A 16,975-nucleotide genomic window follows, 5' to 3' on the forward strand; every position below is an offset into this window, starting at 1 on the left:
ACACAGCCATTGTCACTCTTAATTAATAATCTCTTTCAGGACACATCACTGGGTAATTTCTTAATAACAGTAATTAATGAGAGGTTCAGTCAATGAAAAAGCTTCCTACAGGAATGCAACAGATAACACTGCAGAGGCTGCTCTGGGTCAAAAACCTGAGCTGGTAAGAGCTGGAAGGAAGATTCCACCAGAGCATCCACAAGGGCAAAACTGGACCCCTCCTGTGTGCTAAGGCATTTGTAAGGAAGTGAAGACTCAGGGGATAGGACAGGGTGCAGCATTCATATTCTCCTGAAGCAGTCTAAATCTATTCTCCTAAAGCTGAAACCCATTCCTTCTCCATTCTTACTCTTAAAGGGCCTGCCAATGGTTGGCAGTGTAGCTGGAGCTTTGGGGGCCAGCACAAGCAGCCATAGTTGTTGTTGTTGTTGCTCTGAGGGTTTGTTTTTAACAACCACATCTTTTTCCACACATGCAAACAAGCAAATGAAGCAGAAGTGAAACACAAAATAAATAAACATTCAAAGTGTTACCTGGCTTCTATTGGGTGAGAACTGAACATCATTCAAGATGGACTAGGGAGTTATTCCCCCCTCTCCCCCTCCAAAAAAAAAAGCTTCAAGCAGCTTTTGAGCTTGGAAAGGATCAGGAAAATGGCTCTAGAGAGATAAAGTAGCCAAAAAAGCTGACTGAGGGCACCTGGAGCACAGCTGGTGAGGCTTTAAAGCAAATGGAAGTGATTGAAAGCACCTGAAAAGTGACTGAAGCCATAAAACCTTGCTATGGGCAGTCAGATTCAAGCTGAAGGTGGAAGCTTCTTTTGAAGTGTCTGAAGATCAGCTTATGGCTAAGAGCTCATGGAAGAGTAGGTAAGGATGGCCTTGGAGGCACACAGGCTAAAACTGTGGCTGTTTAACGGGGAGGTATTGATTTAATCATTTTGCACCAGTTAGTTGTTCTGAGTCTGTGGTACTGTAACAGAAAAGAATGAGATTTCTGTTCAAAGGAAGCATTTCCTTGGCTCAAAGGAAATCTGTGGGAAGGGAAGGGTATTCCTTTCTTGGGCACACCAATGATGTGCTCACTGAGGACCATTGGGTAGAGTTTTATTACAGCAGTGGTATTTTTTTTTCTTCCTCTCTATTCCCTAGCCTTGGGGCAGCTTCTGTGAAGGTACAATCTGAACTTGCTCTGCTAGCTGTGTGGTGGATGTGATGGATCAGCACTAGTTAAGTGTTTATCCTGTCCATGGGGGGGAGGGAAGAAGTACAGTAACAGATCTCTGCATGTCCTTATACCTCATTGTTGCTATCATGCTTTAGGAGGACAGGATCAGGTTTCTCTGCTTTGGGTGCTACTAAATACAGAGCAGACAGCTAAGTTTTCTGAAGAAAGCTGCACTTCTGGGAGAGGGAAGCATAAAATGTGGCAAAGCCCTCACCACAGAACAATCACAACAGCCTTGGAGGGGCTGAAGGTGCTGAGAGTTTCAGCTGAAGATAGAGAATCACAGAACCATTCAGGTTGGAAAGGACCTTTGAGATCAAGTCTAGCCATAAAGCTCACACTGCCAAGTCCACTACTAAACTATGTCCTCAAGCTCTGTGTTTGCACATCCTCTGAATGCCTCCAGGAAGGTGACTGAGTGCACCCTCAGTAAGCTTGCAGGTGACACCAAGTTGAGTGGGAACAATGACCTGCTAAACAAAACTGGTCCAGCCTACTCCCAGCAGACTCAGCTCATGCTGTGCCAGGAAGGACACTTACTGACACTGCTGATCTAAAGAGATTGCACACCAAGATAGAATACATAGAATAAACCAGGTTGGAAGGCCTATTGCTGTAGCAGAGGTCTTAATGTTAACTTGTTTTCCAGGACTGGCCTGCACTTGTTGACTTAGAACTGAAAGCAGAAGAGATGTCCACATGCAGCTGGCACTGGCCTGGAAGAGCAATGAAATGCTGATGAGCAGAGGTGAGCCTCTAAACGTTGTCAGCTGGGTGGGAGAGCAGATGGAGCTGGGAGGGGACAGGAGGCAGGGACAGTGCTATTGCCACCAACCAACTCTGCAGAGCAGAAGGGGAAAACTACCCTTTGGCTTTCCTGGAATAGGGCAAAACAGGAATGGAGACTGATTGATTATTCTGGTCAATACTGGTGTGTGTTGGCAAGGCTGCCCTGTGGTCTACCAACACCTGCTGACCCTGATCTCCAGGCAGCAAGCTTCAGAAGAGCTCTGAGCATGTTTGGGCTACTGGAAGGCACACACTGGCAAACAGCCTGGTGAAATGAGAGGGTCTAACCTTACAGCAGTTACGTGGAGGTGGCATGGAGTGCAACAGCCTTTGCCAGCTCCTCTGCACAATTTGTCCAAACAAAGCCTGAAAGACATGCCTGGGCTCTGGCTCCTGCTCATCTCCACTATCTGGTGGTGTGCTTTCTGCCCTAACCTGAGCACACTTGAGCAGTGTCCTCCTAGACAACAGCCAGGCACCCATTAGGGGTTTTATGGACCAAGACTGTTCCCCAAAATTAAACAGTACAGGAGGAAAACAGATTCCCAGGAAGAGTTTAACTGCTCCCAGCAAGGCCTGGACTTCACTGTTTTGCTAATACAACCCCAGCCAAGGAGATTGGCTGCTGACTTGCACAATTAAAGACCCTTTTTGTGGTGTGGTCTGAGTCATAGATTTACACAATGAAGAGACAGGAAATGCTGTGCAGCTACCTGGGTTTCTCCTCGGGTAGACTATCATAAAGTAGTGCTGGGCTCTGATAATGGACTTGTGATTTCCCCTGCTCACCTGGCAGAAATGATAAGAGCAAATAGCACTGCTGGGTATTAGGAACTATCTGGAAGGCTGATGAGTGATTAAGGAGAGGTCAACGTGGTCAAACAAAGGGGAGCAACAGGAATTGGAAAATGTGAAGTGGGGAGGTGAGCAAGGTCAAGGAATACGTTAGCACAGTTACAAACCAACCTGCTGCAGCCAGTTTTCTTCCAAGGGGCTATTAAGATGCACAAAGGTGCTTGGGTATGTGATAGCACTTGCCAAACAAACCAGGTCTCTGCAGGCAGTGGGCACACAGCCCTGGGGCAGCTAAGTCTGGGACCTCAGTGCTTCAGAATGTCTAACCTCCAGTGGAAGGGATCTTTGGTTTGGAGATTGTTGATTGTTTGGGTTTTGGTTTGGCTTCTTGTGGGTGTTTTGTGTGGGCGAAGACCTCTAATGCTTACTGTGACATAAGCACATATTGCAGCTGTGTAAAGTGATCTCTTCCTTTCTGTTTTCCTTCCTCTTTAGTCACTTTTTTGGGGGTGTGATGCTCACTTACCTGTATCTGGCTGCTTTTAACACAGAGTCCTTGCATTCAGCCATGCACTGACTGGTGCTTCTCTTTTAACTGTAAGTAATGACTTGGCCTTCTGGCACAGGAATGAAATCTGTTCACAAACATTCCAGCTGTGATGCATTTCCAGCACATCTATATCACAGCAGCTTGCTCTTTCTTCATTTACTGCATTCTGTGGATTGTTCAGGAATTGCTCTTGGATCTTAGAAGACATCACAGGAAACTACTCCATGATCAGACTCCCCATGGTGTTCTTTAGCTTCCTTACACCTGGGCTTGTTCCAGCTCACCCTCTTGCCTCTGTTCTCTTTCTACATCCCAGCCTTTTAATGCAGTTCATATACTTAGGAGAGTAGGAGGACTAGAGTGTGTGTGGATGCAATTCCCCAGTCAAAGCTTCTTCATCCTCTTTCGTACCTTTGTGCTGCATTTCATCCAGGAGAAGGGTCAAAAGTCAGCCAGTGTCAAGTGTCATAGTCCATTAGTCAATGGGGACAGCTTACATAGGCAAGAATCTGCTGTAAAACAAACCTCTTCATGGACAGTCCATGTGTCCCACATGCTTTATGTTTCCCAGTACCTCAAGAGGGAATACAGAATCATAGAGTTGTCAGGATTGGAAGGGACCTCAAGGATCATCCAGTTGCAAGCCCCCTGCCATGGGCAGGGACACCTCACACTAGATCCAGCCTGGGGCTTCCACCACCGCCCTGGGCAACCTGTGCCAGTCTCTCACCACCCTCATGGGGAAGAACTTCTTCCTAACATCCAGTCTGAATCTGCCCATTTCTAGGTTTGCTGCATTTCCCCCAGTCCTACCAAAGAAGCCCCAACAGGGGCATACTTTATGTCCTTGTGCCAGGGACTAATTCCCATGTATTCCCTTTATGACTGAACACAATTCCTATTGCAAGGTGTGCCTTTTCAACATGGATCAAGACAGGCCTTCCAGCCTGTGCTCTGCCTGTATATTGGGATGCAGTGTTCTTAACTATCTGAACTGGGATGCAGTGCTCAGGAAGCCATCTCCGTAAGGCTGCTCATGCTCAGGTCTGTCCTGTGCTTGCCCTGTGATGCAAAGCACAGCTGCAGATTTTGCATAACCAGTTTGAATGCCCCACTTGGCCTCAAAGTCATTAACCACTCAGAAATCCTCAGCATCACCTTTAATAGTATTTTTTTCCTCAAGAAGTTTATCTTCACCTTCCTCCCTTTCCCAGTCCATAGCTGGTGTCTGATTCTCCCTTTCCTCGCAGTGCTCTGACACATTCTGGGTAGTAACTTCTCTCCCTTGCCACTTGCTCTTACACATGTTTGTATACTTAGCTGGTGTGAGCTGCATTGATTTGAGATAATTAGGCACCTAGTTTGTAAATCAACTGCTCTGAATTTCCTTGTCTCCAATTCATTTGCTAAAGACAATTCTGTGCTGAACCAAGGGAGAAAGAGGGAAAACTGTCACCACTTGTAGCCCCTTGAGCACCACCTCTGATGTTCAGCTGGCTGGGCTTCTGTGAAAGGTGTCTAACCAAGCAGCATTTTAGCTCTATACTTAGGGTTTAATATCTCCTCACTGTCATCCTGACCACTAGGCAGGGGCTGCAGAAACTGCAGACTGCTGTTACAACAACTCTTTTATCCCCACCCTCTTTCTCCTTATGGATGTAGCAAACCTCTGTAGCTGCTTTCCTTAAGCAACCATCCTCTCCTCTCCAGGACCTGCTTGATCCTCTACATTAGCAAACAGCCCCCTGGATCTCCTAAGAAGTGAAGGATAATAATGCAACCTTTATCATTTCTGCCTTAATTATTGCCAGTTTATTGTGAAGAGTTGCTTATCTTGACTGTCTTTATCAGGTATACTTTGGTAGAACTTCTGATGAAGATAACAAAAAACCAAAGACCAAACTATGAACTGCTGGGGTCAAGAAATATCCTGAAGCTGCAGCAATTATCTTCTGAAATGCAGATGTGAAATCAAGTTTCTGGCAAGCTTCCTCTGATTAGTTAATTAGTGAAGCTGAGAACATGGGGCTACTGTGGAGAAGAAATTGCAGCCTGCCTGCCAACACTTCACCTCTGTGTACACAAGCTAAACCTCTGCTGCCCTGAGAGCCCTGTGATTTCAACACATGGGTTGCAGTTGTGCCACCACTGACAAACTCCCATGGGATTAATATTTCACAAGGGGCTTGAGTTTTGCTGTGCATGGCAGGTAGGAAAATACGTCTTGCTACAAGCAAGATTTGCTGTCTGTGTGTCCAGCTTTTTGTGACTCTTTAACTGTGCCATTTGGTACCTAACATCATGCTGATGTTGTGGCAATTGGCTGCTGGCCTTCAAAGGCTGCAGCTGGCTCTGCAGTGTGTTGGGGTTGGCCATCTAAACCTGTCCCAGCTCTGTACTCTGCTCTGGTGAGGCCACACCTGGAGTATTGTGCCCAGTTTTGAGGACCTCAGATCTGGAGGTGCTGGAGCCAGTGCAAGGAGAGCAATGAAGCTGGGGAAGGGCCTGGAGAATAAATCTGATGAAGAGCATCTGAAGGAGCTGGGGAGGGTTAGTTTGGAGAAGAGGAGGCTGAAGGGAGACTTCATTTCTCTCTACAGCTACCTGGAAGGAGGCTGTGGAGAGGCTGGTGCTGGTTGCTTCTCACAAGTAATTAGTGCTAGAACAAGAGAGAATGGCCTCAAGCAACCTGATCCAGTGTGAGGCGACCCTGCCCATGGCAGGGGGTCAGAACTGGACAATCCTTGAGGTCCCTTCCAACCCTGTGACAGTTCTGTGACTCTGTGCTTCAAACAAACCTTCCACACACAGGCTCAATTAGAAAAATATTTTTATTTACAAGAGTAGCTAATGTAGTGCAAGGAGAGTGGATTGAACCCCCAGTAATGCATAGATTGATGCAATTTACAGTCTGTGATCTACATCATTTTGCAGAGGTGCATGCACACCTGCCCTAAAGGTCAGACTCCTCCTACAGCCACCTCCCAGACAGCTTTAAGTCAGACAGAAGGCATTTGCACTCCATACTGGTTTTCCACACATCCCATCTAGCATTCACCACATCAACTGTCACTCCAATAGGTGTCTGAAAGAGAACATCAGATAAATCCTTGCCCCTGTTACTGATAGAAGAATCCAAACCCAAGTAATTAATTCACTTTGTGTCATCTGTTCACATCTAAATATGATTGTATTTATCCATCAGGGAAGCTACTTTCCCTACTCAGCAGCTCTTGGAAGGGCAGGAAATGTTTTCCTGTGTCCACCAGGGGAACTCTGTCCAAGGCTGCCCAGCAGAACTACTGTGCTGTGATCATACTGCAAATCTTCCTGGTGTCTTTCTTCCAAACCAAAGCACTTCCTGCATCAAAGAGTAAGGATGGAGAATATAAAATGGTAAAAAAGAAAAGGTTTGTTACCACTGCAGGTACCAAAGTCCTGGCTGCTGTGCCATGGAACCTGGCAAGCGTTGGTGGCTGGGTTTCACTCTTATGTCATTTCCATGCTTCCCACTGGGCAAAGTCTGGGGACTTCACCAGCAATACAAGCACAAATGCAGTAAAGAGACTCATAAGGTCTTAGGTAGGTGAGGAAAAAATTCCCCACCAAAAAACTGGGGAGAGGTTTGCTCATTCTTCACTGTGGCCAAGGCTTTGCATGTTTTCCTCCAGTCCTTGGCTGAAATGCACCCTGACTGTGGGGTGGGGATGCAGAGTATCTCACCACAACCTGTTTGGAGTATTAAATAAATTATAAGGGTGGTTTTCCCTTGGGGTGGAGAAATCAGATCAGTGAATTCCCCTACAATTTTGGCTGTTGGACCTCACTATTTAGTACCACCACAAGGCTGGTTACCAGTTCTTAAATTGTTAGTTGCTCCTATCCCTCCTTCCCAGTGGGACAGCAGCCTTTAGGAGACTACACTTCAGCTCCTAACAAGAGGATTCTGAGGGTTGGACTCTTGCTGTGCTAAATCATTTGACAGAGTAGATTCATCTTGCTGTGCTAGTCTGGTAGCATCATCACTGCTACTCCCTGAGGAAGAAGGTTCGTCTGACAATGGTTCTGATCTTGTTCCAGGAGAATTCTGGGCTGGGGAAAAAAAACCACCAAAAGAAACAGTTAGAAAAGACCAACCACTGTGTCTGGGAAGCCTGTTTATCAATACTGAAACACTATGTGGATATTTAAATCAGCTCCAAAATAATACTCAAAGGTTAAGAACTATCAGAAGAAGAATATTTGGAGCTTTAACTGCATATTTTGTACACATGTGATGTGCTTCCCAAGTCATATAAATCATAGCTGGTAAGAAAAGCAAGCAGGGTGTCAGGCTGATTGCCACAGTCAGCATATTATCCACCACTGAATGTCTTAAAAGCTGTCTAGGAGTTATAAATTCAAATCGTCTTTGCCATAAGTAATGGTGCTTGGGGTTTTTTTATAGGTGTAGGGGAGGAAGAATGAGAGTAGTTTTTTCTCTATCTTATGATGAAAAGATGGCAGAAAGCAGCATGCTTTGTTTTTCTCCAGCCTTCAGCCTGGAGCTGAGAAAGCTCTGAGGGAGACTTCACTGCAGCCTTTCTGCACTTACAGGGACCTACAGGAAAGATAGGAACAGACTTGTGACAGGACAAGGAGGGATGGTTTGAAACTAAAAGAGGGAGATTCAGACTAGAGAGAAGGGGAAAAATCTTTTACACTGAGGGTGGTGAGATCCTGATCCAGGTTGCTCAGGGAAGTGGTAGATGCCCCATCCCTGGAAACAATCCAGGTCAGGCTGGACAAGGCTCAGATCTGATCTCCTATTTCCATCCATTTCTTGCAGTTAATGGTTGGGCTGGATTGGGTTTAAGTGTCCTTTATCATGGGAAATTCTCCAGAAATCAACAGGTTTAAACCTGTGTCTCACTCCATCCACCCCTTTCCAACAGCCAGAAAATGATTTGTCTCTCACAGAAGTTGCTGTTCAGAGGCACCTCTGCCCACTCTAGCATTCCTGCTTTGCTTTTTGAAAGGCAAAGATCCACCCCCCCCTCTCTCTTTGGCTTTTCCTGTGACAGACACTTACCAGGCAAAGACTGGAAATACTGCACTGTAAATGCAACCAGAATGGATAACAGAAAGGTTCCCATGAAGTAGATCTGTGACAGCAAATTCAAAACAAAAACGTAATCAGAGCAGTGCAAAGCCAAGGGTAGAGCTCCAAAGGAACTGTGAATGCAAAGGAGCAACACCTACCAGAGTAGACTGCAAAACAGTGCTCCAGAAAACTCTCACATAAAAATAAAGCAATGCTAAGGAGCAGGGGCTGATTGATTCCTGGTTACTGTTATTCCAGCACCTACAAGAGGATGATTAAAACAGTTAATTAGTTCTCCTCCACAATCTTGTGGCATCTGTCATCTCGGAATCTCGAGTGGGTTTGCAGCAAACCTCAGTGACCCAGGAAAACAAGCAGATATCATCAGCATTATCTCCCAGATGGTGAAGTGAAACTCCACAGAAACAACAGATTAACCTTGTTAAGCACATAACATTTTACCTTACAAGTGTGGGGTTTATTTCCTTATACTAGATCTCAGCATCCAGGTTACCCTTGCCAAGCAGTCACAGTACAAGGTCATACCCAAGACACTCTGTTCCAACTATGAGAGTCAACAGCAGCAGGACTTAAGATTAGATGTACCCAATGTAGCTGCCTGTGCAGGATGCTGGTGCCTGAAGCCCTTGTGGAGACAGTGGAGACTTCATGATTCAGTCAGAGCCTGAAGAGTGATTTACCTGACTAGCTACAAGGTCTCCCTTGTGAGGTGAGCTGAGTCCCCTCAGTTAGGACTTCACCTGCTAGGGGAGTTTGGAGAGAGCTAAACCCACAGGCATCTGCTTCAATCTGCACTGATTCTTTTCTGGGATCTATTTTAATCTGCAATTGCTTCTCTTCTGCCAAGCTGAGGCAGGAGGGGGGAGCAGAGGAGGTGTGTTTATATATATTCAGGTTGGACTCGATGATCTTTGAGGTCTCTTCCAACCTTGGTGATACTGTGATATATAATTTTAATACAAAACAACTACATACAGACATAAAAATGTCACTTCATAGATGAATTTTAAATATATATATATATAATTTTTTTTTTTACAGGTGTGTGTCCTTCTGTACAGAAGCCCATGAGGGATGGGAAACCCTGCAGCTCTGGAGTTCCTCTCACTGTGAAGCAGATGTGAAAGCAGAATCCAGGCTCAAATCAGTCATCAGCAAGTTTGCAGATGACACAAAGTTAGGGGCAGATGTTAGTCAGTTAGAGGGTAGAAAGGCTCTGCAGAGGGACCTCGACTGACTGGACAGCTGGGCAGAGTCCAGTGGGATGGCATTCAACAAGTCCAAGTGCCGAGTGCTGCACTTTGGCTATGGCAATCCCATGCAGAGCTACAGGCTGGGGTCAGAGTGGCTGAGAGCTGCCAAACAGAGAGGGACCTGGGGGTGCTGATCGACAGCCACCTGAATATGAGCCAGCAGTGTGCCCAGGTGGCCAGGAGGGCCAATAGCATCCTGGCCTGCATTAGGAATAGTGTGGCCAGCAGGAGCAGGGAGGTCATAGTGCCCCTGGACTCTGCTTTGGTTAGGCCGCACCTTGAGTCCTGTGTCCAGTTCTGGGCTCCTCAGTTTAAGAAGGACATCAAAACACTTGAGCGTGTCCAGAGAAGGGCAACAAGGCTGGTGAGAGGCCTTGAACACAGCCCTGTGAGGAGAGGCTGAGGGAGCTGGGGTTGCCTAGCCTGGAGAAGAGGAGGCTCAGGGGTGACCTCATTGCCCTCTACAACTACCTGAAGGGAGGTTGTAGCCAGGAAGGGGTTGGCCTCTTCTCCCAGGCAACCAGCACCAGAACAAGAGGACACAGTCTCAAGCTGCGCCAGGGGAGGTTTAGACTCGAGGTGAGGAGGAAGTTCTTCACCGAGAGAGTCATTCATCATTGGAACAGGTTGCCCAGGGAGGTGGTTGAGTCATTGACCCTGGAGGCGTTCAAGGGGAGATTGGACGTGGCACTTGGTGCCATGGTCTAGTCATGAGGTCTGTGTTGATAGGTTGGACTCGATGATCCTCGAGGTCCTTTCCAACCTAAGTGATACTGTGATACTGTGAAATTTGCAATCCCAGCTGAACCAGCTGGTCTAGAAGCCCTTTTTTAATCTGGTGATTTATGGTACAAGTTCAGGCTAACTGCAGTGAGGAACAATTGAAGGGGACAGTCGGTGAACCAACAACCAAGGTTGTAATGCTGGAATCATCTCCACCTTTTCTTTTGGGGGGTCACACAACACTCTGTGGTAAATCCAAAGATTAACCCACTCATTCTTGGGTCACCATTAGCTCCTCCTTTAGGTATCTGAAAGGCAATCCCACAAAGCCACTGAATATTGTGTGAGTTTCCCACCCCCACTGTGCTTTCCAACATCTGCACCCCGATAAAGGAAACCTAAGTTCTGTACTGGAACCAGAGGCCTCTAGGTGGTTTGTGCATGAACAGTGCTGGCAGGGGCAGCTCAGGCAGCAGACCTGCCACCTTCCCAAATACCTCATATTCATTGCACAAAAATCTCTGCCAGGCTGGAATGTCTTGGCAGAACAAATAGAAAGGACTGTTAGTATCCCAGTTACAAACTTAAGTTCTGGTACTAAACTGGGCTGTATTTTATCATCTGTATAAAAATTGTCAGTGCCTAATTTAGGGACTTGCATCTACCAAATTGGAACAGACCTCCTGGGTCATTAAAACCAGTCCCTGCTCCATCAGGTTACCACATACAATCAGGTCTCTTTGACAGGCATAAACTGAAATATGTTTAGGTAATTTAAGCTTTTCAAGCATGTTGACCTTACCCTGCCTTAAATCTTGCAAGTGAACAAAGTTAATAATTAGAGGAGTTGCTGTTCTCAGAGCAAATGGTACTCATGTGAGGAGGGGGAAAAAGGAAAAACACCAGAAGATGCTGATCTGGAGGAAAAAAGACTCACCTGTAATAAAGCTCCTGAAGAAGGGATGTGTTACTGGAGTGCAATGCCTGATCAATATCCAAGTGATCCAGAATGTAGGAAGGTATAGAGTTGCCCTCTTCTATGACAAGTGCCAAATTGAAGAAACCCTAGCAAGAGAAAAGCCTTTTCAGAGGTATAGTTAAGGTCTGCTGTAAGCATCAGGTACCCAAACAACTGTTAGCTGTCTTCTGGAAACCCATGAGGTGATCCTCACTGAATAATTGTGAGAGCTTTCTCTCCTAACCATGTACCCAGGTGAACACTGACAATGCAAAAGAAGTACACTCCTTGCTTGTGACACTGTGCTTGTAGAAACCACCTGCAAAAGGATCTGAGCTTTCTCCCTTCCAGTCGCCCTTCAAACACAGCCACCACATCGAACTGGCCTCTTCTCCCTAACAGGGAAATGCAGGCTCAAAGCACAAATGGAATCCTGCTCTCTGTTTAATTCCCTTCCACCTAACTCTGCAGATCAAAAGTGCTCTGAAGAGTGAAAATGAGAGCAGAAGTTTCCTCCAGACAATTTACTTCCTTAATCCCAGTTTTGCCTGCTTGGATAAAGAGTCCCTCTGCAGCCTTCTGGTTGCCCCCTTCAGATACTCCTAAAATAGCAGGGAACAGGGCTGGAATACAACCCAGCAGCCTCTCACACTCTTCCCCTGGCAGCAGCAAAAATACCAAGGACACAACAGAATCAACTGTGCCAAGGTAAGGCAGCACTGAATTATTCTGTTCCCCTCCAGCTTTCAAAACAGCCTGGACTGAACCTCTGTGCCAGGTTTACCTTCTGTTCCCATCAAACAGTAACCAGCGACTTAGCAGGGATTATAACTTATTCTAGCAGTGCAGAGGTAGCCAAGCAGAATAACCAGCCTCAGAGAAATCCTGAGCCTGCTCTGAGCTCTGCTGCTCTCACAAACACACAGCAGCTGCAGCCCCACCTGCGAGTCTCCCTCCAGCGCGGCTTGCGCGTACATCCGCATGGAGAGCTCCAGGTCTTTGGACTGGTTCTGGTAACCATAGTAATAGAAGTCACCCATCTTCAAATAAGCTGTGGAAGAAACCAGAGACAGGCAATCCTTAAGTCAACCCAAGGTAAGCTGTGCCAATGCTGATAAACTCTGTACCCTGACAGAAAAGCTGGTAATACATTAGATAAGGAACCCTTTAGTAGTTTCTCATGACTCCAAGGATGACAGGAAAGTTGTCTTTGCTTTGGGATTTTCTCTTTGATAACTAAACAGCATCAGCTCCTAAAGTCTACTATTTTTTTTTTTCCTCCTTCTTCTTAAAACCTTGAGTCAATTCCTCAGGCCTCTAAATACCTAATCCCCTTCTCAGGGCTTAGCTTTCCCCCCCCCTTAATTTTGCTTCATTCATTTTACACCATAAGCAGGAAACTTTCAGAAAGGCTGTGTTGAAACACAACACTCAAGATACTTCCCCCCCCCGAAAAGGAAATCTGTGACAAGCAGGGATGATTCTTCTCTTAATTTGCTCTCTCACAGGATGTCAGAGGATGTTAGGGGTTGGAAGGGACCTGTCACAAATTTTGCTCTCTACCAAAGCACAGCAAGGAACAATGTCCCCAGTGAAATCCTGCCCCTCTCACAGCAACAGCAAAACTTCCCTCGACTTCAGCAAGGCCAAGGTATCGCTTGAAGACTGATCCTAATGCCACTGACCTTCCAGTTGGATTTTGGTGAGAGTTATCAAACTCTAGGACTAGATCATGCAGCAGGATAACTTAGCTAGCACTAACATAATTATTCACAGGATGTCAGGGGTTGGAAGGGACCTTCAAAGATCATTGAGTCCAGCCCCCATGCCAGAGCAGGACCATAGAATCCAGTGCAGGTCCCACAGGAACACATCCAGATGGGGCTTGAAAGTCTCCAGAGGAGACTCCACAACCTTTCTGGGGAGCTCTGACCCTCACAGTGAAGTTCCTCCTTATGCTGAGGTGGAACCTCCTATGCTGCAGTTTCCATCCACTGCCCCTTGTCCTATCCCAGGGTGCAACTGCGCAGAGCCTGTCCCCTCCCTCTTGACACCCAGCTATTTATAAACACTTATTAAATCCCTTCTCAGTCTTCTCTTCTCCAGACACTCATGGAGAAGTTGTAAGAAAGGTAGTTTTGGAAGTCTGAATACAAAAAAGTAAAGGTAAAACTCAGGAAGAATTGCTTGCACATACCAAATGACGGAGCATTGACTTGGGAAACAGAGAAGTTGTAGTACCTCCAGACACAATCAGTTGCTAGGTATTTCCTTGCTAGGTCCTGGGGAGGGGGGAAAAAAAAAGGATCCATTCATATCACAGATAATTGATTAGGAACATGTTATTATTAACAAACGCTCCTTTTAGGCTAAGGAGCTGTGCCTGCCTTCACTTACTGGTCTTTCCTCACAGATGTGTGCTAAATTTGACTGCGACACTTCGATCCCAGTCTCGGCTGCCAGAATGTAATGCAGCAGAGCTTCGTGCCTGACGTGAGAGAAGAGAAATCGGTGAAAAACTTGACGAAAAGAACACGCGTTTTAAGTTAAGAGCTGGAAAAAAAACAAAACCCAAACCAGCGCTAAATGAATTGATCAAAATCCCTCAGAGCAACGGGGCCGGCAACGCCGCGCAACGGCGCCACCTGCTGGCACGGCTCGGGGTGACAAGCCACGCTGCCTGGCTGCCTGGTTGGGGGACTTTTTTGGGGACTTTTTTGTGGCGATGACCCGATGTTAATTACTTTATCATAGTATCATTCAGGGTTGAAAGGGACCACAAGGATCATCTAGTTCCAACCCCCCTGCCATGGGCAGGGACACCCCACACTAGATCAGGCTGGCCAGAGCCTCATCCAGCCTGGGCTTAAACACCTCCAGGGACAGGGCCCCAACCACCTCCCTGGACAACCCATTCCAGGGCTTCTCCACTCTCATGGTAAAGAACTTCCTCCTCACCTCCAGCCTGAATCTCCCCACCTCCAGCTTCATTCCATTCCCCCTAGTCCTATCACTACCTGAGATCCTGAGCAGTCCCTCCCCAGCCTTCCTGTAGCCCCCTTCAGATACTGGAAGGCCACAATGAGGTCACCTCAGAGCCTTCTCTTCTCCAGACTGAACAGCCCCAACTCCTTCAGTCTGTCCTCACAGGAGAGGTGCTCCAGCCCTCTGATCATCCTCATGGCCCTTCTCTGGACACCTTCCAGCACCTCCACATCCCTCTTGTAATAGGGGCTCCAGAACTGGACACAGTACTCCAGGTGGGGTCTCACCAGAGCTGAGCAGAGGGGCAGGATCATCTCCCTCGACCTGCTGGCCACACTTTTCCTGCTGCAGCCCAGGATCTGATTGGCTTTGCGGGCTGCAAGTGCACACTGAGAGCTCATGTTGAGCTTCTTGTCCCCCAGCACCCCCAAGTCTCTCTCCTCAGGGCTGCTTTCCAGCCAGTCACTGCCCAGCCTGTATTTGTGCCTGGGAGTGAAGAATAGAAAGGGGAACCCTGAAGACATACCAGGAAAGTTCCAGGTAAGCATTGAGAGCTTTCCTGATGACATGACCCAAGTAGCCGTTTTTCTCCGCAATGTGTTTTGCCCAGCTGCCGGAAAAGAACGAATAAAAATTGAGCAGGTGTGCTCCAGTACTGTCACCCCCACTCACACTGACGTCTCAGGACACAAAAGAATGTGGGATCACCGTCCAATCCCTTCCATAAGCCAAACTATGGCATTTCACAGCAATTGGTGCATCAGCCATGTAGCTGTTGACTGACTGAGAACAATTTGTCTGTTCATCTCCACAAACACATCAGGCACACCCCATGTTTGTTCCTTTTGTTACTGGCAAGTTAATTATTCTTTTTTTAAGGAAAAAAAACATGTCAGCAAGTGCTGTAACTAATTATCTGCCTGTTTCTTGATGCAAAACACCAGTTCTACCACCAGCAGGAGCCCGATCTATCTTGAAAAATCAAATCATCATTGGCTTAGTCAGAGAGAGCCTCTCTGAGCTGTTCAATGCAATCTCCCTGAGTTCCTTTTGAAAGAAAAAGTATTAAAAGCAGTCAGCACCTCTCAAACTCTACTGGACATTAAAACAGTCTACATATTCATGTGGATTAAAACTGCAGAAGAACCTTCTGCTGAGCAGGCAAGCCCCATGAAGTACAAGATCTTGAGACTACGGACTTAGAAATCATAGAATCGTTAGGGATGGAAGGGAGCTCAAGGCTCAGCCAGTTCCAACCCCCCTGCCATAGGCAGGGACACCTCACACTACAGCAGGTTGCTCACAGCCACATCCAGCCTGGCTGCAAACACCTCCAGGGATGAGGCTTCCACCACCTCCCTGGGCAACCTGTGCCAGTCTCTCACCACCCTCATGGGGAAGAGCTTCTTTCTAACATCCAATCTGAATCTACCCCTTTTCTAGTTCTGCCCCATCACCCCCCCAGTCCTATCACTCCCTGACACCCTAAGAAGTCCCTGCCCAGCTTTTCTGTAACACCCTTCAGATACTGGAAGGCCACAAGAAGGTCTCCTTGGAGCCTTCTCCTCTCCAGACTGAGCTACCCCAGCTCCCTCTGTCTGTCTCCATAGCAGAGCAGCTCCAGTCCTCTGCTCATCCTCGTGGCCCTTCTCTGGACACCTTCCAGCACCTCCAGACCTTTCTTGCAACAGAGGCTCCAGAACTGGACACAGTGCTCCAGGTGGGGTCTCACCAGAGCTGAGCAGAGGGGGAGCATCACCTCCCTCTGGTCTGCTGGTCACACTTCTCATGATGCAGCCCAGGCTCTGGTTGGCTTTCTGGGCTGCAAGTGTACACCAATAATCAAACTAATCCCACCAGAAATACATTTTCCTTTAAGAACAATGGTTTCATTCCTTACATTACAGCTTTTTCTGGATCTCTGGGGAAGTCTTCCATGTTCCCTGTGATGTAGTACTGAGAGCACCGCAAAGTCCCTTCTATGTGCCCTCCTTGGGCAGCTTTGTAGAAATAGTGAGCAGCAACTGTCTGTGGAGACACCAGGCCCAATTAACAGCTCTGCATTATTAATGCTTATTGAGTTCTGTTTCATTAAATGCGTTAGAAGAAGCAAGTGGCTCATGAGGGCAAGGCAGTCTAACTACTTCTAATGTGCCAGGGTGAAATGAATTCCTTTCTTACAGCTTTTTAGTATTTCAGGCTGGAAAAAGGTTTTTAAAAGCATAAATTCTGGTAATACAAGGGCTGTGAAAGAGAAGAAGTGTCTTGATGTGGAACCTCCGGGAGCATACAAGCCTGGTGTGCAGGGAGATTCATCCAGGGTCCTGGAGAAGCAACACAGAACTGCACTCTTGCACTGGCACTGCCCAGGCTGGGGAGCAGCAGCAATGCTCAGGGTGTCCAGCGGTGCACAACCACAGAGCTCAAGCCTCTGGAACTGCTTTTACACAAACTGAACAGGCAGGGCCAGAGCCACAGAAGCACAAGGGCTGTGTGACTCTCCATGCTTTACCCTCAGAAGCAGCAATCTGTCAAGCAAAGCAGCACACAGCCTGAAATCTTGATTTCAAGACATTATTTAACCATCAGAG

At 47.0% G+C, this 16,975-nt stretch overlaps 1 protein-coding gene and 1 long non-coding RNA gene across 2 annotated transcripts in view; one reads left to right on the forward strand and one right to left on the reverse strand.

Moving 5' to 3' along the window:
* The first annotated feature begins 811 nt into the window (after window positions 1–811).
* LOC137446577 (uncharacterized) lies at window positions 812–9,578 on the forward strand. The gene is made up of 3 exons (XR_010988681.1): window positions 812–869; window positions 1,877–1,975; window positions 9,507–9,578. It is a non-coding gene; the product is annotated as an uncharacterized lncRNA (long non-coding RNA).
* Window positions 6,175–16,975, reverse strand: part of SEL1L3 (SEL1L family member 3) — a 32,977-nt gene continuing 22,176 nt past the window's right edge. Inside the window, exons 16-24 of the mRNA XM_068149327.1 lie at window positions 16,285–16,412; window positions 14,911–14,994; window positions 13,797–13,887; window positions 13,597–13,681; window positions 12,341–12,450; window positions 11,379–11,506; window positions 8,603–8,705; window positions 8,433–8,505; window positions 6,175–7,453 (exon numbers count right to left, since the gene is read on the reverse strand). Of these exons, the coding sequence (XP_068005428.1) occupies window positions 7,287–7,453; window positions 8,433–8,505; window positions 8,603–8,705; window positions 11,379–11,506; window positions 12,341–12,450; window positions 13,597–13,681; window positions 13,797–13,887; window positions 14,911–14,994; window positions 16,285–16,412 (969 nt within the window). The 3' untranslated portion in view covers window positions 6,175–7,286. The remainder of the gene's footprint in view (window positions 7,454–8,432; window positions 8,506–8,602; window positions 8,706–11,378; window positions 11,507–12,340; window positions 12,451–13,596; window positions 13,682–13,796; window positions 13,888–14,910; window positions 14,995–16,284; window positions 16,413–16,975) is intronic.

This window comes from Melanerpes formicivorus, unplaced genomic scaffold, assembly GCF_026170545.1.
Source record: "Melanerpes formicivorus ecotype bairdi unplaced genomic scaffold, bMelFor1.0.p_v2 SCAF_18, whole genome shotgun sequence".
NCBI lineage: Eukaryota > Metazoa > Chordata > Aves > Piciformes > Picidae > Melanerpes > Melanerpes formicivorus.